Raw genomic sequence first — 22613 nt, 5'->3', positions numbered from 1 at the left:
CCCCATCCAGAAAGATGAGGAGGGAGAAACTACACTTCCCAGCATGAAGTGCTACCAAACGCCCCGCAGCTCCCACTTTTCCTGGCGGCCTCCTCCCCTGGCCCAGCTGCCCCAGGCGCCGAGCGCCACGCGTGCGCACCGCAAGCCAGCGCCATGTTGGATCAGTTTGAAAGTGAGCGCGGGCGTCGTGCTCCGCTGTGACGGCGGAGTAGGCTTCCAGCAAGCGGAGCCTGAGGCGGGGCGGTGTCCGGGTCGGGGATGCTTTGTCGCGTCTTCCGCACGGTAACAGGCGCGGACTTTTGGTGGAGAGTTGTGGACGTGTGCGTTTTTATCTCTTTTGGTCGGTGAGTTTGGCCCCCAAAGGGGGTGTATTTTCAAGAGGCTCCCCATCCCTCAGCCCGTGGGAAAGGCTAGAATCAGGGTGGCGCGGAGGGGAGAGGAAGACGTCTCCTGAGGGAGAGCGCGGTGGACGTTCCGGGTGGGAAGAAAACACCTTTCTCGGGAAGCTCCCGAGTGGGGCAAGGTCCCGGAACGAGACGGAGGGGACTTGACGTGGGCCTCTTGAGACTCCAGGCGTCTATTGACCAGGGCGGGGCGGGAGGGGAGTTGGGCTTTACGCGGGGTCACCTCGGAAAAACTCCGTCCGCCCACAGGGGAGCTCACGGTTGCTGCCTAATAAATGGTTCTGAGTGGAAGTACCTAACTGAAGCCTGTGTCTGTGACTGCCGGGGGTGCTGGAATCCCGAAGGGGGGGGGGTGTCGCCTAGGAAAGGGCGGAAGGGTTGAACCCCAACGCGTCGGCTGGGGAGAGATGCTCTCGTGCGGGGGCGCCAGCGATTCTCGCTTCCCGGGCTCAAGAAGGCTTGTCGTTTTGCTGTAGAATAAACAAATGTTCGGTTTCAAAACAGAAATCACTGCGCTGTTGGTTCTAGGAAGGTGCTCGTTTCCGGTGAGCTGTACCCATTGTTTAACACTGAACATTGTTTTTGAATCAAAGGTAGTTGAAATTTTTTTGCCATACGTTTAGCATTTTATTCTTCGGAATGATGGATTTCCTTTTGGAGATAAGAACGGAAGTGTTTGCGGAAGTAATGGTAAGATACATGGATTTGCTTCCAAATCGTCCTGTGGCGGAAGTGGGGAGAAGTGGCTGGATAGAAGTTGGGGTATGTTAGTAACTGAAGAAGGGTGATGGGTGCATGAGGTTTTATTAAACTCTTCGTTGTACTTCTGTATACTTTTGGAAGCTTTCCACGATAAAAATTGACTGTGGATTTTCTTTCTGCCTTCTGTGAATTAAAATAAATGTTATTACCCGCTTAGAACTGTAATCCAACAGCTTAAAACAAATTTGTTTTTGTTTTCACAACTAAATTGGTGACCTGTACTGTGTTGGAATAAGGGTGAAAATGTTTGGTAAAGCGATGTTTACTTGAGAAAATTTAGACATCATTAGTGAAAGGGGTAAAGAAAGAACAAAGCTGATTTAGTCGAGCTATTCTTCAGAGATACACCAACATCACAGCATTCCAGGAAATCAAAGAGGCTAAATAACTGTTGTGTTCTGCTGCTGCTGCCCCTGACTGCTGTTCGCTCTCTTGCAGAGGCAGATGCACGCTCTAAAGCTGAGGAAGGATGATGTTTTACTCTGTCTTTGAATGGAAAACTTTCAGTATTTTAAAGTCAAATTTGATAGTTATTAAGACTCCATTAAAAGTTGTTATAACTTAAACGTTTATTCCTAAAATTATAGCCGAAAGTTAAACATAGTAACTTTAGAGCATTATAGGGGTGTATTGAGTCCTAGACAATAATTTTTCATTTTTAATACAAAAAATCCATTTCCACTGGTCTAATTTTTTAAAAGAATGTCACATGTACTGAAGCCTTGTTATCTTTTACTTTTTCGAATGTAGATGCTATTAGTATCCTAAGGTAGGCAGGAATTCTCTCAATGTTAGTAATGGAAAAACAATGAGAGGAATATGTTGTCAATTTCCAAATTCTCTAAGTCTCTTGAAAGAAAGGGTGAATGTGTTTAACATAAGTGGAAATGGTAAGAGTATTGCCATAAATGGTGAGAGAATGATGACGTCTTAGGAAAAGAGCATTTCGCTAGCTCAATGAACTTGGTAGTTTATTTCTTTATACTAAATACTATAAATTATTTTGTTCTTGAGTTTTGCTGGGGGAGAGATTTGGCTAAAGTTACATATGGACATTTACAGCATTGAAAGTGAATATTCTTCTTTTGTTTCTAATACCTCATCTGATGCCTTTAAAAATTTATTGAGCACCTACTATCTGTAATGCATGATAGTAGGCTTATGAAATGAAAAATATTCTATATAAGGGAATGTTAGGTATTGTGATGTCATAGAATCTATCCCCATAAGAAAAGACTGTACCTCAGAAGTTTTTAGGGCTTAAAAATTGTGAGTACTCTTCCCTTGATAGTATTCTCAGATAATTATGTATAAAAAATTCCAGGAACGTAGTAGGTACTCAATAAATGTTTCTAAATCAATGATGAAGGAACTCACAATAATGACAATAATAGAAAATCTATAATGTTCATTGCCTTAAAAGGATGATAGAATGGATTTTATTCTTTATTTATTTATTTATTTTTAAAGATTTTATTTATTTGACAGAGATCACAAGTAGGCAGAGAGCAGGCAGAGAGAGAGGGGGAAGCAGGCTCCCTGCTGAGCAGAGAGCCCGATGTGGGGCTCAATCCCAGGACCCTGGGATCATGACCTGAGCTGAAAGCAGAGGCTTTAACCCCCAGAGCCACCCAGGTGCCCCTGGATTTTATTCTTTAAAGATTATAAAAAGTTGGGGCGCCTGGGTGGCTCAGTGGGTTGAGGCCTCTGCCTTCGGCTCGGGTCATGGTCTCAGGGTCCTGGGGGCATGGGGCTCTCTGCTCAGTGGGGAGCCTGCTTCCTCCTCTCTCCCTGCCTGCCTCTCTGCCTATTTGTGATCTCTATCAAATAAATAAATAAAATCTTAAAAAAAAAAAAGATTATAAAGTTTACATATTTAGTAATTTCTCTCTGTATGGCTGTTATTCCTTTTAATGGAACCTTAACCTATTGTTTTTGTATTACAGATATTGAGAGAAATGAATAGAAATAACCCATTTTGAGGAAGCCATGGCAAAGTCAATTACAAAACACAGAGTTTGTTCTCGGCAATCTTCAGTATCTTCTCTGTTAGCAAGCTGCAGCCTGAGTGGTAGTAATTCCTCTAAATCTGATGGCTCTTTTCAGTATAAGGATAAACTGTATAGTTCTGCCTCTCAGGCTCTACAGGCCTATATTGATGATTTTGATTTAAGCCAAATGTATCCTGGTGCAAGCACTGGAAAGATTAACATTGATAGATGTTCTGCTAATATGCCCGAATTCTCCAATTATATTTATAAACCAAACAATGGTATGCTTTTATTTCTTATTTTATTTTATTTTTGTCCACTGATTTGAAGTATTTGAGAGATGTATTGTAGTCTTGAAAAGCTAGACACTTCTTTTCTTCCTTTGGGGTAAAAATGACTTTTATAATATTGAGGTCTGGATGTTTTTCTTAAATGGTTCTGTAATTCTCTTGAGTCTCATGAATTTTCAGCTAAAATCTTATGACCTTGGAGGGAAGGTGATGAATATAACTAATAACAGCAGGTGGTTGATCCTAAACCCTTAAGCTATTTTATTACAGCATAATGGAAACAGCATTGACATGGTGGTTCTAGGTTTCGTTAACTAGGTTAATGACTTTAAAAAACCTGTCTTTCTGAATTCATTCTTGATTAATCCCAATTAATAAGACTCTATTAGTCTTCCTGATCTGTATTCTGTGGGATAATATATAAGATGTTAAGAGTTTTACCTTGATAAGCCTTCCACAAAGACAAGTTTGGAAAATACATCTGTTGATAACCCAGGTAACACTTAAATAAGTACTTATGGAATGGCCCTTGTATGGAAAAAATTTGCGTTCAACTCTTAGAAGTATGTGGGCACTATATTCCACAAGAGTATTAGAACAGCTGTTCTCTTTGTGTTAATGCTGTTGCAAGTTTCGTAGGCAGAAAGCAAACTATTTTCCCACCTAGTTTTCATATTTTTCTTCAAGGTTGCAGCCAATTTTAAGTGACCAATATTAATGTGAGTGTATTAGTACATCAGGTATGATGAGAAAAGTTGAAGAAACAGTAAGTTAAAGAACAAGGGAAAATTTAGGAGTTGGAGAGAAAAGTGTAGAACTTAAAGTAAATTAGAGAGATATAAAGAAAAAGCACATTGTATTTCATCAACCTATATCTTTTATACTTTGAATCAAAGCTTTAGTGAAGATAAAGGGAAGCAGCAAAAATGATTCTTAAATTCTTAATTCTATTTACTCTTGAGTATTATGAAGTATTGTTATATGTAATGTAGGAAAATAAACAGAACTGTGCTTTGTTTTTCAGCTTTTGAAAATCTTGATCCCAAAAAAAGCTTCTCATCCTTACCGTGTAGAAGAATGACTGTTAATGACATAGACTGCATTAGCCTAACAACTGATGATCTATTAAAACTTCCAGCAGATGGGTCATTTTCTTTAACTTGCATTGGATCAAGTCACCGAAATAGCAAGAAAAACAAGAAATGCATTCGAAGACTAAGCTATTTGGATACTGAAAAGAATCAAAATTTTCAAGAACCTTCCACTCCCATGTGCAAAGATAACTTAGTTACTCCTGTTGTACACATAAATAAAAATGGAAAGCAACGTGGTAGGCTAAAAAACCCAAAACTTGTGAATAAGACTAATAAGTACGTTTCTGATCCATCTTTATCATTTTCCAAGAAGTTGTCTTTCAAAGACAGTTCAGAACACAAACTTGAAAAGAATTACCCAAGATGGCTCACTAGCCAGAAATCTGACCTTAATGTTTCAGGGATAACTAGTCTACCTGATTTCACATACCCAGTCTGGCTCCACCATCAAGACTTGCTACCTGATACAAATAGTCAAAAAAGGATTTCTAAAATATTTAAAGAAGATCAGTGTTCCCTTAGACATAGTTACCAGGCACAAAGAACTTCTCGACTTATGAATAAATTAGATAGTTTTGAATATTCTTTTGAACCCTCAAACATTTCAGACTCCTTGAGTACTGATAAAGGATTAGTTAATGAATATAAATGTGATTCTGAACATAGCCAGTGTCAGTGTGAGAATCCACTTCTCCCAGGACAAACCAAAAAGCCATTCAGTGGTAATTGTTTTGTTTTGTTTTGCTTTGTTTTTAAGAACCAAAGGAAGTGCTGTAAATTTGACCTAATGTCTAGGAGCTTTTATGCTATATTCTTGATGTAATGATGAGATGATAAATCTTTTGAATACTTATGGCCGTCTTTTGTGTAGCATTTTGTGCCTAGGAAATGTCTTTTCTCCCCTTTTCTTTGAAATGTCATATTAAAAAAGTTTATTGTTACAGTTATGTATATATTCCAAATTAGTCTGAATTCTTATTTGTTGCCTTTGAGATTTTGCTGGGCTTTCTATTTGTTTTTTTCTTTTAAATTAATTTAATCTTTTAAATTAGGTGACAAAATTGAATTGCTTATCCTGAAGGCCAAGAGAAATCTAGAGCATTGTACTAAAGAGTTACAGAAGTCTACAAAAAAGGATGATAGTCCTTGTTCATTAGATAAACTTGAAGCAGAAAGATCATGGGAAAATATTCCTGTTACTTTGTACGTAAGTTACGATGAAAAAACTTCTTAGTTTTCCAAATGAAAAATGTCATGTGAACAGCTTATTTATTTTTTAAATAAATGAATGATAATTAACAACAATAATGAATGTTAATTTTATAGAACATTGCTTTGTGTTTTCTTTAAATTGCATTTTTCAGTTGTTACCACAAGATGGTGTAATGTTTCATAACCTTAGGCACATTATATAACTTGTCTTTATTACATGTTTCTTGTGTTGCACTATAAAATAGTGATTTATGTTTAATATGAAGAATCATAGCCAATAAGTTCTTTCTCTTTCTATATTCTCTCCATATGTGGAGTTACGCAGCTATCCACTTCTTTTCATTTACCTTTTACTTTTGCTTGTTTTCTTTAAACAGTGGTGCAATTTTTGTATGGTCTGTGTTATAAATTTTTGTAGTTTCTAAGATTATTTTCATTTGTATGCTTAACCTTCCTGTGACATAGCTTCTCAGAGTAATTTAAGCAGTGTTTACCTAGATACCTACGAGTGTGAGTGTGGAGTGAGAATTGAGCTTAGGTAGGAGAGTTTTTTCCCTAGTAATATTTTTACATCTGAACTCAACAGAAATGCATTCTTGGTAACCCTGTATCCTGCCTTAGGCTCTGAAAATTTATCATCTTTTGTTGTCTAAACTTTCATTCTTTTATAGTCTGTTATAGACAGAGTCTGTTAATTCCTATATCCATTTTTTTTATCACTTCTCAGGAACGTCTTTTTTTTTTTGAATGTGGACACTGAGTATAAATCTGGTTTGGAATCCCAGCTCTGTGACTTCTTTGCTAACACCTTGTATAAGTTATACTTCTGCTTTTAACAAATTACTACTGCTTTGTACAAATTCTACTTTGTACAAGTTACTTCTACCTTGTATAAGACCTTATATAAATTATTTTTCTATTTGGGGTTGCTATGAGAATTTGTTTGATTAGAAAATATATATAAGGTACTTTAGACAATTTTTTTTTTAAGATTTTATTTATTTGACAGAGACACCGTGAGGGAGGGAACACAAGCTGGGGGAGTGGGAGAAGGAGAAGCAGGCTTCCTGCTGAGCAGGGAGCCTAATACAGGGCTCGAACCCAGGACCCTGGGGTCATGACCTGAGCCAAAGGCAGACGCCTAACAACTGAGCCACCCAGGCGCCCCTGCTTAAGACATTTTCTGACTTATGATAAGCTTTCTTGTAGTTGTTAATAGTGGTGATGATTATCCAGAATATTTTTTTCCATATTTTGCTTCATTTCTCAATTGTTGGTTCAGTAGTATCTTTATTTTTTAAAACTTGGGTTAATAACTAGCTCACTTAATTCTTAAACTTATTTTCTAATTTCTTTCTTGTGAGGTCGCCTTTGTAAAGTACTATAACTGTAATACTTTGCTTTCACTTGCACTCAAAATGGGTGAGCAAACAGCATCAGAGGTATTTAAGAGTAAAATTTTGGAATGTGTGTAGTGTATTATATAATTAGATAATATAATTTATGCTTGTATGATTATTATTACAATCATTGATTTGGTCCAGTACTTTATGTGTAGATGTTGACTTTTGGAAAATTTAATTCATATTGTGATGGATATGTTTGTACATAAAATGAATGAAGGATTGTGAGGAGAAGGAATAGACCTGACCTCAGTCAAGTGTGATGTTGACAACTTATTGTCAATCTATCATCAAAACAAAACTAGGAAGTATTCAAGGTAGTATACCAGAAGGTAGAACATAACCACAATCAGATAATTACTTTTTGTTTATTTAACATTTTTATAATGAAAAATTTCAAGAAAATACAAAAGTAGAAGAATAGTATAGTGAATCCCTATGTACCCCACACTCATCTTCAGTAATCTGGTAAATGCTTTTTGATGGTACTGGATGGATGTGCAAACTCCTTTCATAAAAGATGGGCAAAAAGATTACTTAGGAGCAAGAAAAGCTCATAGTAAATTACAAATCAAATGAGCCAATAATGAAGTAAGAAAAAAATGGAATTGTGACATTTAAATGTTAGAGAAGGATTCTTAGGTATCTGAGCACTTGAGTTAGAAACACTTTTTTTTTCTTTTTTTGAGTATTTATTTATTTATTTATTTGTCAGAGAGTGCAAACAATCCCGCACACATGAGCAAGGGGAGCAGGGGAGCGGTGAGCAGAGAGAAGCAGGCTCCCTGTTGCACAAGGAGCCCGATGTGGGACTCCATTCCAGGACCTTGGGATCATGACATAAGCCAAAGGCAGACGTTTAACTGACTGAGCCACCCAGGCATTCCTAGAAACATAGTTTATATTGATGTATATATTGAGTGAATAAGAGAATGAGTTTATTTATTCTCCGTGACTAATAGAATTTGTTTTGGGAAAATTCTGACTTTTGCTGAGGTTACCCTTTGTTCTACTATGCCTTGAAACATCAAGAAATAAACATATTTATTGAGCATTTAGTACATGTTCCAGGTACATAGAGTTAATTTATGCAATACTTCTGTAAGATAAGTGGGACTATAAATATAAAACTGAAATTTAGATAAATTATATGTAATCACATAGTGGGATTGGGATTTGAACTCTGGAATTTTAATTTCAAAATTAATATTTTTCCCACAGTAATTTGTCCTCTTTGTAAATGCTAGTTCTGGAGGGTAAGTCCTATTTCTTTGACATGGAAGAGCATGTAACTGCCATTCCAGTAGAAACTCATATATTTGTGGGGGTTTTTACTATCATTGGGTAACTAACTGTGTTTATTTAGGAAAGTGTTCTGCTTATTTTGAACAAACCAGCTTTTAGAGTATAGCCTATAGTTGAAGGTTTATTTATTTAAAGACTAATGTTTTTACTTTCTTCATAGTTTTAACTTAAAGCTTTAAAGGAGAAACAGGGAGATAGGAAGGGTTAGATTCTGGTATGAGTTCAGAGAGAAGATGAGGGAATTACCAAGCAAAATCAATATGAATCATATCTATAATCGTTGTTCCTTGGAGACTATTTCTGTTTAAATGATAACCATTCAGTTATACATGAATTTTATAAATTGGGCACTTAATTAAATTACTATCTTATATCCTTAAATCCTATTTAGCAAATCTCCTGTTCCTGTTAACTCTGATGATAGTCCTCAACAAACTTCAAGGGCAAAGTGTGCTAAAGGGTTCCTTGATGATTTTTTAAATAATGATAATCAGGTGGGTGAAGTTAAATCTTTTTAACTTATTAAAAGTTTTTTTAACTTATTAAAAGAGGATTTATGACTAATATACAAATTTTAATTTCTAAGATGTTAAAAAACAAAAAATGATCCAAATTTCCTTTTTCTTTTTTTAAGATTTATATATTTTATTTGAGAGAGAGAGATAGAGAGGGTATAAGCTGGGGGAGAGGCAGAGGGAGAGGGAGAAGCAGACTCCCTGCTGAGCTGGGAGTCTGAAGTAAGGCTCCATCCCAGGACTTGGAGATCATGACCTGAGCCAAAGGCAGACGCTTAATCATCTGAGCCACCCAGGCACCCAAATTCCCTTTTTTTTTTTTTTTAACACAAATGCGTAAAACCATCGCTCCTAGAATTATTGATAATTTTGTTTTAATATTCTAAAGTAGAGGGACCTGGGACTGAACTCTACAGAGAGCTTAAATTATCATGTTTTTGGGGGGGGGGCAATATATAAAGCATATCATTATAGAGTAAGTTATATTTTCCCATACAATTGTTAATTATTGAGAGTTCTGTTTCTAAGAAAATATGATAAATCTATCATGATAAAATTTAAAATAGGAAAATTATTATCCAATTTTGCAAAATCAGCATTTGTGCATCTTGTAAGTAACCCCAAAATAAAGTATAAATGTGTATTTGTGCACATAAGAAATTATATATCATTTGACAGAAATATAGCCATGGCTGTTAAATATTGAAATCATACTTTTGGAGTCTTAAAATATGGAAGACTTGAGAGGTTAAGTACTCAAAAGTTAGCCAAAAAATGTAATAAAATGAACTCCTTCTGTGGAATTCACTAGAGAAAGAGGCTGTCGTAATATGTTTGACCCTAGAATTTTGTGTAAGATATAGCAGATATTGGGTAAGTTAAGCTTAATTATCAAGTATTTATTTGGCGGATATTTGAGTACTAAGCACTTTTTTAGGAGCTGTATCCCTAGTAGTGAATAAGAGGAAATCCTTGTGTCTTGGATTTTTTATTCCAATTAGAAAAACTAAACAAAAATATAATATGTGATATATAAGGGAGTACCGTAAGTGTTGTGAAGAAAAATTAGTTTGGATAGGAAAATGAGGGTATAATTTTAGCTAGGGTTGTCGGGGATGACCTCTAATAAGTTGATACTTGAGCAAAAATCTAAAATGAGTGAATAAGCCAAATACACATGGGGGAAATATCTTTGCATGTAGAGGTAATAGTAAGTGCAGAAACCCCAAGGCAGAATTGCATTTGGCATGTTCGAGGAATATTAGAGTCCAATAGGGTAGCTCAATCAGAATGAACAAGGGAAGGGATGGTAAGACGTAAGGTGGAGAGGTAATCAGGAACCAGATTATGTAGGGTCTTATAAGTGATGAAATAAAGATTTTATGTTTTATTTAGGTGAGATGAGAAGTCACTGTAGGGTTTTGAGTGGAGGAATGAAATGATCAGATCTACATTTTAAAATATAAAATGGCAGCTGTATGGAGAACAGAGAAGGAGCTGGTAAAGGAGCAGGGAACCCAGTTAGGAAACTTGTAGTCTTTCTGGATAGGATTGGCTTAGGGTGGGTGCATTGAAGGTAGTCAGAAATGGGCAGACTTGGCATGTATTTTAAGGTAGACCTAGTAGGATGGGGACAGAATTCAAAGAATAAATCCAAGGTGTTTGAGTCAAGCAGCTAAAAGATTGGGTGGTGGCATTTACTTAGGTAAAGAGCACTGGTAGAGGAACAAATTCACAGTTCTTTTAAGTTTGAGATGGATGAGTGTTAAATACTAACCAACTGGTCCCTTTTCCCCTGCCACTACACGCATAATCTCACTGCCAGGTTTTTATTTCATTTTTAATAATTTTAGATGTACAGAAAGTTCTTATCACCCTTCTTTCAGCTTCCCTAATGTTATCTCACATGCCATACTATAATCACAAACAAGGAATTAAGATAGGTACAATTCTATTAACTAAACTACAGACCTTACTCTGATTTCACTAGTTTTTCTACCAATGTCCTGTTCCAAGGTCCAATATTGTATTTAGTTGTCATGTCTCTTTAATCTTCTTCAGTCTGTGACAATTCCTCAGTCTGTCCTTGTCTGTCATGACCTTGACTGTTTTTAAGAGTACTAACTGGTTGGTTATTTTGTAAACAGTTCCTCAAGTTGGATTTGTCTGAAGTTTTTTCATGATTAGAATGAGGTTATGGTTTTGGCAAGAATGCAACAGAAATTATGCTATGCCCTTCTCAGTACATCATACCAGAGGGTTCACGATACATTGATATCATTGATTTACTGATACGTGTCTTAGTCAGGCTACTGTAATAAATATGCCATAGACCTGGTGGCTTAAACAACATTTATTTCTCACAGTTCTGGAGGCTGAGAAGTCCATCATCAAGGTGTCTGGTGAGGTCCTGCTTCCTAGTTTGCAGATGGCCATCTTCTCCATATGCTCTCCCACAGGCAGAGAACAGGGACGAAGCAAGCTCTCTTGTGTTTCTTATGAGGGCACTAATTCCATTCATGAGGACTCCACTCTTGTGACCTAATTACCTCACAAAAGTCCTTTTTCCAGATACCATCACATTGGGATTAGGCTTCAACATAAGAATTTTAGGGGGACACACATTGAGTCCACAGCAATGTGTTAATGTAATAATATATGAAATTATGTTAACACTTGTGATTTTAACCTTGAACACTTGGTGTTTACTGGCCCTCTCTCTAGTAAAATTATAGTTTCTCCTTGTAATTAATAAATATGGGGAGATACTTTGACACTGTGCAAGGAGTCTCAAAACTTCACTCACTAATTTTAGCATCCATTGGTGGATCTTCTTTTCTTTTAATTGAAATTCTTGTAGAATGAAGACCTGTTCCCTTTTTTCCCCATATATTAATTAAATTATTTGTATTGGTAGGGACTCATAAATAGAAAATTATTTTAAGTTTTTAATATAATATTGTTATTTTGTTGCTCAAATTGTTCCAGATTTGGCCATAAGGAGTTCCTTAGTTCCTTCAGGTTGGCCCCTGTGTCCTTCTGACATGTTCTTATCCTTTTTTTTTTGAGCACTTTTCTGTGGGGCCATGGTGGTTGTTTTTTTTGTTTTTTTTTTTAATTGGAAAATGGCAGTTAGAAACTAAGATCTGGGCACTAGTTGTGCTTATTGCTACTGGGATGTTATTCATTCTAGACTTTCTCAGCAGGCAGATCTGAAACATGTATGTTTACTAATCCAGACATGCACATCTGTATTTCTATATCTGTATATTTTATATGTATGTATAAAATCATGCATTCATACTGATACCTCTGACTCCAGTCCAGTTCTACAGGGTTTGTTTTAGCCTTTCCTGTTCCTTATTTGTAATTCTTTCCACTGGTGAGAATCCCATCTATTATCCGTAATCCCTTAACTATTCACGTATTCTTAGCATACACCTACTTTGACAATTGTTAATCCATATACTTATAAGAAACAATTTACTAACTAGATCACATTATTTATGTATAGTTCTTTTTATCTTAGCCTTACTATATCCAGTCAAAGTATTGCTTTCCAAAGTTACCTTGGTTAATTATTTTCTTCCCAACCCATTTCACTGTGGTCATGTTGTTCAATTGTAATACTGTTGGTGGTTCACTTTTATTGTATATATTGAGTTTAAACCACATTGTATTTGGTTTAAATTATTTGGTTATTAGAATATGTGAAACATCACTATAGTTCTGAGAGAGCTATACAAAAAGCTATACAAAAAGCTAAGACATTCACTACCAGGTTTTAATGATGATTCTCAGGACAAAGTCTTTTTTTTTTTTTTTTTTTTTTAATTTGTTTATTTGACAGAGATCACAAGTAGGCAGAGAGGCAGGCAGAGAGAGCAGGCCAAGCAGAGAGCCCGATGTGGATCTCGATCCCAGGACTCTAGGATCATGACCTGAGCCGAAGGCAGAGGGCTTTAACCCACTGAGCCACCCAGGCGCCCCTCAGGACAAATTCTATCAGACATAGCAAAATTTATTAAGTATTCATTAGTGAATAGTACAGTTCTATAATCTGTTTCATTGTTTTCTTTTTTGGAACTCTGATCACTAGTTTGCATGAAAAACTCACTCCAGAGGCAAGCTTTTGTAACCCTTACGGTTGGCATCAGGCAGCCAGAAATTCTTCTAAGTCACTGCTAGATGGAGGTAATTTAGAGACGGTGCTTCAGGTGGTATCCACAAGAGTCAGAATCAGGAGTATAAGACTAATTGGATCCTTTTTTGTTGTTGTTTTTTAAAGATTTATTTTTATTTGAGGAGGAAAGAGATAGAGGTAGGGAAGGTCAGAGGGAGAAGGAAGGATGAGAATCCCAAGCAGACTTCCTGACACAGGGCTCAATCCCATGGCGTAGAGATCATGACCTGAGCCACAACCAAGAGTGTGATGCTCAACCAACTGAGCGACCAAGGTGTCCCAAGGCTTGTTGGATCTTTAAGCCCCATTTATTTTCCTTTATTTTAAAAATTTTGGTGAAATATGTATAGCATAATATTGAACATATATGTAATATGTACTCTGGACGATTTGTAAAAATATTTGTTTGGTAAGAAGATTTTAAAAAAGAAGTTTAAAAATATCCCTTATAGATTCTCTTAAAAGAATCCTGACCTGTAGTGTTGTTGCCCTCCTTGGACACAGGTAAGATCAGTGATAATTGAGATATGAGTGTTTTTTAGGTAGCAAGGAATGTGTGGTCAATGAATAGGTGATAAACTAGCATTCTTTGTGTGAAAGAATTATTTATTCTATAAATAAAATTATTTATAGAATGCTGTATTTGAAATTCTAGTCCTCATTCCGCTGATAACCAGCTTCACTTACATACCCAAAAAGCATGTTGACCTACCTGAGCTCTGAAGATCTTTCATTTCTAAAAATCTATGATTTTAAATGTATGAATGAATGCATTGCAAATGTGAAGGTGTACTGTTTCTTTGAAAAGAGCAGAGACTAGAAAGAATATTGCCAAATTTTAATAATGGTTGTCTGTAAGTAACTCATCTGGGGATTGGCTAAGGGGAGGTGTTGAGTTATAATTTTGATTTTTTCAAAATATGTTATTGACTTTTATTGTTTGTTTTTTTGCACTAATTTTATATTGGGGAAAAATAATACAAAATATGACTTTTTCCTCCCTGAACTGCTTGGTTCATCATTCATCTATTTTAATCTCAGAGCTGTACCCTTTCTGGAGGGAAACATCATGGTCCTGTTGAAGCCCTGAAACAAATGTTATTTAATCTTCAAGCAGTACAAGAAAGTTTTAATCAGCATAAAACAGCAGAACTGGAAGAGGAGATTAAGCAAGTAAGTACAAACTTGACTTATGAATTGAGACCTGTGAATGTGAATTGAGATCTATGAAGATATGATTTCGTTCTAGATCTTTTTCAGCTTGACCACTATAGTTTTATGTTAATAAACATACCACATAACAACATGTTGTAGAATTGTGCTATTATTTTTTTCAGAAATTAACTCACTCAAATTAATACTAATAGATTTCTGTAGTGTGTAACCCTAAATGGAGTGTTCTGTTTAGTTCATGATTGGTTATAAATACAGCATCTTATTTAGATCTAACAGTGTTACAACTGTAGTATGGGAGAATTAGAGAAGTTGTTTTTTAACGTTCTACAAAATTCTCTGTATAATCCAACTCCTGTATTTATATTTGGGGAGGCCTTAGAAAACCTTTTCACCTTTAGGCGTCTCCACATAACTTTTGTTGTCTGAAATTTTGTTTTGTTACCATGAGTTTGGCTCTTCTTATAGTTGATGTAAAATTTTATCATTTAAAACCATTGGGTTTTTGTGTATTTTCTAGGAACTTAGAAATTCTTTGTGCTTTGGACTGCTGTTCTGTAGGGATTGAATTTTCTTCACAGTAGTACAGTGTTTACAGAGGGTTTATATTCTCCCAAATCTGATTGTGAATTCTAATTCTACCACTTAACTAGCAAGTGCAGTATTTGTACAGATCACTTAACCTTTTTAGTTTCTGCTTCCTTTTCTGTAAAATGAGGTTGAGAAGATAAATTGAGATAAACTATGTGAAGTACCTATTATATAGTACTTGGCACCTGATTAAAAAATAGCTGGTATATACTTAATAAATATTTTTATTGTCAATGTTTTGTTATTCTTATTCATTAGAGCTTTATGAAATTCAGTTTTAATTACAAATGAATGGATCAGCTCTGGGAAACTGTCACACCCTGAATTGTATTAACTTAATTTTTGTCTATACATTTAATTGATTAATAAATACAGTGTATTCCATCCTTTTTTAGACATCATTGAGATGTAACCTTGTTCTTACAGTTATAATTTCAAGTCAAGGTTTTATTTTTATTGGACATACATTTAAAAGCATACTTGAAAGATGAATCTTAAATAGTAGTTACTTTTTAGAATCAAGAGAAAATATTTATTTATTTTTTGAAACATTTTATTTAGAGGGGTGCCTTGGTGGCTCAGCCCTTAGGCATCTGCCATCGGCTCCAGTCATGATCTCAGGGTCCTGGGATCGAGCCCCTCATTGGGCTCCCTGCTCTGCAGGAAGCCTGCTTTCCCTCTCCCACTCCCCCTGCTTCTGTTCCTCTCTCTGTCTCTGTCAAATAAATAAATAAAATCTTTAAAAAAAATTTTTTATTTAGGGGCGCCTGGGTGGCTCAATCATTAAGCATCTGCCTTCAGCTCAGGTCATGATCCCAGCGTCCTGGGATTGAGCCCCACATTGGGCTCCCTGCTCAGCGGGAAGCCTGCTTCTCCCTCTCTCACTCCCCTTGCTTGTGTTCCCTCTCTCACTGTCCCTCTCTCTGTCAAATAAATAAAATCTTTAAAAATAAATAAAAGGTTTTATTTATTAGACCACAAGCAGGGAAAGGGGAGAGTGGGGAGAGGGAGAAGCAAGCTCCCCACTGAGCAGGGAACCCAACATGGGACTTGATCTTAGGACCCTGTCATCATGACCTGAGCCAGAGTTGAATGCTTAACCAACTGAGCCACCCAGGCACCCCTAGAATAAAGAGAAAATAGGTAATGCTTCATTGAAAATTACTTGCTAGAATTATTTCCTTGGTAATACAGACAATATTTTTTATTGTTCTTTTTATTCACATATTAGATGGTATTTAAGTTTATAGTTACATAATATTTTCAATATCTTGTTATATTTGGTATTTTTATAGGTTTCAGAAGATAATTTCTCTAAATTACAGTTGAAAGAAAGTATGCTTCCTATTACTAGATCACTTCAAAAGTAAGTATTCTCTACTACTTTCTGAATATACTATGGATACATATCGGTTTTATCTATTTCTCTGCAATCAGAAGATGATAGGAGGAATTAAATTGTCTTAGGAATAGATACACTTGGTATATTTAAGCTTCATGGAACATTGTTTAATCCTGAAGTTTTCTCTTAAACTTGCACTGTTTTCTATTAAAATGTTCTTAGGACCTAATGGCATAATCTTAGACACCTAAATATAATGGATGTGAGTGGCTTAGGGAGATTTCTCTTTTTATTTTGGACTAATAGCAACAATTTGAGATAGTATTGGTATATCATGGAAGAACAATTTGTTCATGAGATGTGTTTTTATATATTCCCTCTAGAATAAATATAATAATCATAAGTGTATCATTATTTGACATATCTCCACAGAGACTTAAAGTGAACATAATGTCCTGGATATAAAAGTAGGTCTAAATGCCGGAAAGGTGTTAATCAACTACTTTCTTAGTTACATTATCTTAAGTAAAATGGGGAGATGAATACAAATGTTTCCTTTGGTCGAGGTATTTGTTGGCAGAGGGAATGGTCTTTATGGGTTTGGTTGAGTGAGTATGAAATACACTCAGAAGATGGAATATTGAACTTTAGGACATGCTGAGATTGAAATTTTTTACTTTAGTAATATCTTTCACTTGGCCATAGATGGGGCTAAACAAATATTATCTACCTTTTGTCCTTTTAGAATTTGCTGAGGATTTGGTTTCTAAGGAAGTGGTGGAAAAGTGAAACACTAGACATGTAAACTTAGGACTCTAATTGCCACTCAGGCACCCCCACCCCCGCAGAATTTTTTTTAATAGTAGTAACTTTTGGGGCACCTGGGTGGCTCAGTGGGTTAAAGCCTCTGCCTTCAGCTCAGGTCATGATCCCAGGGTCCTGGGATCCAGCCCCGCATCGGGCTCTCTACTCAGCAGGGAACCTGCTTCCTCCTCTCTCTCTGCCTGCCTCTCTGCCGACTTGTGATCTTTGTCAAATAAATAAATAAAATCTTTAAAAAAAATAATAGTAACTTTTTTCTAGCTTAAACAACCAATAATCTTGCCTACATATAGAATGCCATTCAGAGCGTAAGATTCATATTTTGTTTAGCTATTGATTCTGGTGGATAAACTGGGGCAATCTTAATTTGGTTTTTACTTACATTTTAAAGGTATTATCTGTAAGACATTTATACTGTTAAGAAGTCAGTTTAAACTTTTAAAAGTTACATTAGTACATGTTTTCATTATTTTTAATCTGTAAATAATTTGAGGACAATTTGAAATTCAAATATTTCTGGTTAGGTTTATAGTCATCTTTTCGTAATTCAAAATAAACAGACTCAGCTGCTTCAGAAGTTGCAGATTGTACCTTGGGTGCTTTAATGACCTCTCCTAAGAAGGAAAGTCTAAATAGGTCTTCCCCCACCCCTCAAATAATAGTTTTTGTTTTTAACAGTTTGATTGCTAACCAGTTTTAAAATGTCTTTCATTAGCCTTAGGAAACATCAAGCTCTAGTATGGGTTCTGTTTACTCTGTTGGACACTCAGTTTTCTTATGTTCTTCCATTAGAAATAACTGCTCTCTAGGAAGACTCATTGGACTTGAAGTATAAATGATTGAGTAGCTTAAAATGGTTTGTTTTTTTCCCATAGGGATTTTGCTTTTAGTAAGAATATAAACTGTAATTGTTTTGTATCCCTGTAATTCTTAGCTTTGTCCTATGCAATTACATATTAGGAACTCATATTATTAACTAAAACCTTATTAACTATTACTTATTAAATAAAACTTATTAACTAAAACCTCAATAAGAGAAGCTTGTCATCTTAGCAAATGAAAAACTTGTGGTTTTTGAGTAGGGGTCTTTTCTAGAATCTTATATGTCATGTAAGCCACCAGCTGCTCTAACCAGGCTGGCTGTGAAGAATGAGCAATAGTATATTGCTCATATGGTATAAAGGATTGTAAAATCATCAATCATTCAAAAATAATTTGTATTGGCTTTGGAATATATTGTTTTATATATAATTTGGAAAAGAATGTGTAACGTTTTATAGTTCTCAGTATTAAAGGCCATGCTTTGAAGACTTAATAATAGCTAGAAAGTTGTCCTGTTTCTCAGTTCTCTTCTCTTGCTCAATTTTCTGGTCTTCATTATATGCTAGAAATAGAATTATCTCTCAGATTTGCAAAACATTATCCTAGAGTAAAGATTTTTCTCTTATTCTAATGTACTCTACTAAAACCTAGGGACTGGTCAGCAGTTTGTTCAGTTGTTGCTGGACACTAGGCTGAATATAGGCCAGTAAACAGTATTTAAGAACAGCCATTATAGCAGTACTAACCGGAAACCACATGCAAGATATCAGTGAGTAAGTTGAAATATAGTTAAATTGCCTTCATATAATCAGTCCATTACTGAATTTCTGTGGGTTGATTTCTGCTTATTCTAATGCCCATTGATAGATACTTTCTCACAATAAGACATGAGTTTTTTTATTTCAACTTTTAAGATGAATGACTATTCAGTATTGTATGTAACATGACTCTTAAATTGATATTTTCCCCATTAGCTTGCTTTTTCACTTTTTTAGAGAAGAAACTCAAGAATAACTTCCTTCTGTAATTTTATTCTGCACTTGTCCCTACACATAATAGCAAATCACTTCTGATAGCCTGTTGTCTAAGTAGATTGATTGCCTTATTCTTAGCAGGGCAGATAGAGGTTAAATCAAAGGAACTGCTAACTGATTGTGTAGGGGGACTGAAGGTTTCACATTTCTACATAGCTTTTTTTTTTTCATTCCCATCATACTACACTCTTCCCTTTCCTTCCCATTGTTCTTCTTTCTCCCTAACATTGTTTTTTAAAGACATAAATAATGCATTTAAATAAGATATTTAAAATATAGGTAAGTTAAAGTTCATTTTGTAAAAACCTATTAGTATGAGGGCCTTTTACATCACTTGAATAAAAGTGTTAAACCATGCTGTGGTCTTTTATTTACCTTTCACATGTTGATCAGCAAACAGAGTAAGGGAATATTGGAAAGTATCAATCTCAGGGTCACCAGGAAGACTTCACTCTTCAGTGGATGAACAATAAGGCTCAGAGTTGTCTAATTGTTGGCCAGTTATGTCATAAAAACTTTTGGACTGTAGGGAGAAAGACTTAGAATATATATGTTTTAACAATTGGGTTAATAATCAATGTAATTTTATAACTATTGTATATGACTATTGTAATTTTTAAGTAGTGGTAAATATAAAAGGTATTTTGAGATACCTGCAGTGACTACAATGTGATAAAAAATACCTCTGATTTCTGTGGCAGATGAGGTCACAGATTTTGGTCTGTTGCTTACATTCATAATGGAAGGAAATACTAATTTACAGATAGCTTTTAGTGAAAATAAAGATGAGATTCCCCCCCCATCCAATTTCATGAACCCTCTAAATCCAAGGGGTTTGTGGCCCTCAGAGTTGTAAACAGTAAGATAAGACTGTAGCTGCTTACCCCTCCCTCCCTCTCACGCTTCCTTCCTTCCTTTTTTTATGATTTTATTTTTAAGCAATCTCTACACCCAGTGTGGGGATTGGACTCGTGGCCCTGAGATCAAGAGTCTCACACTCCACTGACTGAGCCAACTTGGTTCCCCTTCTTCTTTTGAATCACAGGTTGCTAAATGATATGCCTGAAAAGAAAAAGGTAGATCTAAGTCCAAAGTATATTCACACATTATCTTCTTTCTGATAAATATATGTCTCTAGGAAGAAAATAATTTTTGATAAAGAGATATTACTATAGGCTGTAGAAATGATAGAGTCTAATTAATTTTACCTCTGACTGCATAATAACTTTGGGTAATTTGTTGTCATTTAGTTAATGAAGATGAGAATCTCAAAACTTAACTGAAGTTAAGGGTGGCAAAATCCACCAAAATAAAAGATTTTATTTATTTATTTGACAGACAGAGATCACAAGTAGGCAGAGAGGCAAGCAGAGAAAGAGGGGGAAGCAGGCTCCCCGCTGAGCAGAGACCCTGATGCGGGGCTCGATCCCAGGACTCTGAGATCAGGACCTGAACCAAAGGCAGAGGCTTAACCCACTCAGCCACCCAGGCACCCCCAAATCCAGATTCTTATTACATTTGAGTAAAAGTGTCCAAGAAGTAGAGTACAGGAAAATAGATATAATGCAGTAATTAGCAGTACTAGTTTCTTCCATCTCCGTATCCTGGGTCAAGTGGAAGATGTATTTTATTTACCATACATTTTACCAAACCTGTGTTAGAGATCATAAAAATAGGGTATTGTAGTCATCACCTTTTAACTCAATTTAGAAATTACTAACAGTTGTTACATTACATGTTTTTGTTGGTCTCTTATTTGTCAGAGACCTGAAAAATGGTTAACTAACATTTTCTGGATGGTCTTTAGGGATCTGAATGAATAATAAGGGAGAGGAAAAAAGGAATATTTTTAGAGCAAGACTGGAAAGTTAAGGGCCCCTCTTTTCTTGGTTTTATTTGATGGATTATTAAGTTTTCTCTACTGAGACTTGACCTATAATCTTAGCTTTATTTTATTTTATTTTTATTTTTATCTTTTAAGATTTTCTTTATTTGACAGAAAGATACAATGAGAGAGGGAACACAAGCAGGGGGAGCTGGAAGGGAGAAGCAGACTACCCACTGGGCAGGGAACCTGATGTGGGGCTCAATCCCAGGACCCTGGGATCATGATCTGCGTGGAAGGCAGACACTTAACAACGGAGTCACCCATGCACCCCCTTAGCTTTATTTCAGAGGGAAAAAAAACAGGTTGTTGGTATGATACCATGAAATTTTCATTTGTTTCTCCTTATGCTCATTAAAAATCAGTTTTCCTCAACTGTAATTGATCGTTTAGTGCTATTTTTTAAATTTTAGCTATCCTGAATATACATCTTCATGAATGTACTTTCTTTCTTAAATGATATAAACAGTATTCCAAAAGAAAAGGTATAATTTCACAAAGCTGTTGTAAAAATGACATGAACAAAATGTTAAGTGTGATGCAAACAAAGCCTATTATTATTAAACTCCTTGGCAAACTTTCAAAAAAAAAAAAAACCCTTGGATGTCAAAAACATATTTCTTAAAGTAAATGTTTATAAAATTTAAATGAATTATTTTAGCCCTCGGTTATTCAGATCTCAAGGTTTTATAAAGAAAAGTTCTAAATGTTTGATACTTATTCTATGAATTCATTTTTCATACTAATTTTGAAGTTAATAAATAATGTAATCACCATTTGTTGCTGTCTGCATTGTCTCTTCAGTCCTTAATATTGGTTTATAATGTGTTTTATACTTTTTAATGAAGGGCTTTGCACCATTTATCTCGCCTGAGAGACCTGGTTGATGATACCAGTGGGAAACAGTCACCGAAAATGTGAAGAGGAAAATAAAACGGTCCAACAAATAAATAGTCATCACAGAACAAAGATGTATTTTTTTTTCCTGTTGCTTAAACTGACAAAGAAAATTATAAGCTATGCATTATTCTGTGATTGGTTCAAGTATTATATATTCTTTAAAAAACAAACTTGAAAATGTATGTAGGTTTTGTGACCTATCCTCATTTTATGCCAAAATACCAGAATGTGAACTGAGAGGACCCACACTGTGTCCTACAGTCTGACTTTGGTCTTCAGGCCAGCAAATGTCCAATATTCAAAGATGGATGATGTCTGTTATTGAAGCTTAATGTGGACTTAATCTTCTCGAGCATCCTCATCATTTTATCTTCTGGTTCTGGGTTATTAGGAAACTCTTCCTGGTTTCTATCCAAAATCTCTTAAGTAGACTTTTTGATACAAGTAGCATCTACTTTTAAGTTGGCTAAAGGAATATCAAAATTGTTATGGTGTAACTTCTCCATATATGTTACCTTTAATTTTTATAAATATTTTAAGGTATGTGGTATATGCAAATAACAGTTTAATAATGGGATGATACAGTGCTAAAAGGAATGTTTTATGTTGTGAAATCCAAAAGAAAAACTCATTTAACTAATGCTTTGATTTTGATTCTGTGTAAGATAATCTTTTGTGTGTGTGTGTGTGTAAGATAATCTTGATATCACTTAAGAGTTTACAAAATATTTTTTGGGAGTACATTTGAAAATTTAATATTTTGATATTCTCAGATTTTAGTTTTGGGGTTAGCTCAAACTAGTAAAAATTCTAAGATCAGTAGTGACCAATTGCTTTATGTAATTTGTTAAGTAAACTTAAAGTGAATGTGGAAAATCCAGAAGC

General features: G+C 35.4%; 2 protein-coding genes across 6 annotated transcripts in view; one reads left to right on the top strand and one right to left on the bottom strand.

The window, feature by feature from the left end:
• Positions 1 to 715, bottom strand: part of STARD6 (StAR related lipid transfer domain containing 6) — a 36519-nt gene extending 35804 nt beyond the window's left edge. Inside the window, exon 1 of one of the 3 annotated variants that reach the window (XM_032882471.1) lies at positions 700 to 715. The gene's annotated coding sequence lies outside the window, so the exon portion shown is untranslated. Of the gene's footprint in view, positions 1 to 139; positions 230 to 699 lie in introns of those variants that run through there. The other 2 variants (XM_032882472.1, XM_032882470.1) reach the window with 2 other exon arrangements.
• CUNH18orf54 (chromosome unknown C18orf54 homolog) lies at positions 165 to 22371 on the top strand. 3 transcript variants are annotated; one of them, XM_032882467.1, is made up of 9 exons: positions 165 to 344; positions 1028 to 1094; positions 3113 to 3438; positions 4472 to 4777; positions 5594 to 5744; positions 8853 to 8955; positions 14201 to 14332; positions 16219 to 16289; positions 21677 to 22371. In XM_032882467.1, exons 3-9 carry the CDS (start codon positions 3156 to 3158, stop codon positions 21747 to 21749), a joined length of 1119 nt encoding a protein of 372 aa, XP_032738358.1. In that variant the 5' UTR covers positions 165 to 344; positions 1028 to 1094; positions 3113 to 3155; the 3' UTR covers positions 21750 to 22371. The 3 variants fall into 3 exon arrangements, with proteins under 3 accessions (XP_032738358.1, XP_032738356.1, XP_032738357.1); XM_032882465.1 differs by having other exon boundaries at positions 4472 to 5263; XM_032882466.1 differs by lacking the exons at positions 165 to 344; positions 1028 to 1094 and adding an exon at positions 2310 to 2435 and having other exon boundaries at positions 4472 to 5263.
• The last annotated feature ends 242 nt before the right edge of the window (positions 22372 to 22613 follow it).

Source organism: Lontra canadensis, unplaced genomic scaffold (genome assembly GCF_010015895.1).
Source record: "Lontra canadensis isolate GAN:19392208 unplaced genomic scaffold, GSC_riverotter_1.0 scaffold82, whole genome shotgun sequence".
Taxonomy (NCBI): domain Eukaryota; kingdom Metazoa; phylum Chordata; class Mammalia; order Carnivora; family Mustelidae; genus Lontra; species Lontra canadensis.
This window is presented reverse-complemented; position numbering and strand designations above follow the sequence as displayed.

Bases quoted from the DNA above. Each gene is read 5' to 3' on its own strand.
- CUNH18orf54 (XM_032882465.1), top strand. From the start codon at position 3,156: ATGGCAAAGTCAATTACAAAACACAGAGTTTGTTCTCGGCAATCTTCA. The intron at 5,745-8,852 runs GTACGTAAGTTA...AATCCTATTTAG, and splicing joins GAAAATATTCCTGTTACTTT to CAAATCTCCTGTTCCTGTTA. The intron at 8,956-14,200 runs GTGGGTGAAGTT...TTTTAATCTCAG, and splicing joins TTTTAAATAATGATAATCAG to AGCTGTACCCTTTCTGGAGG.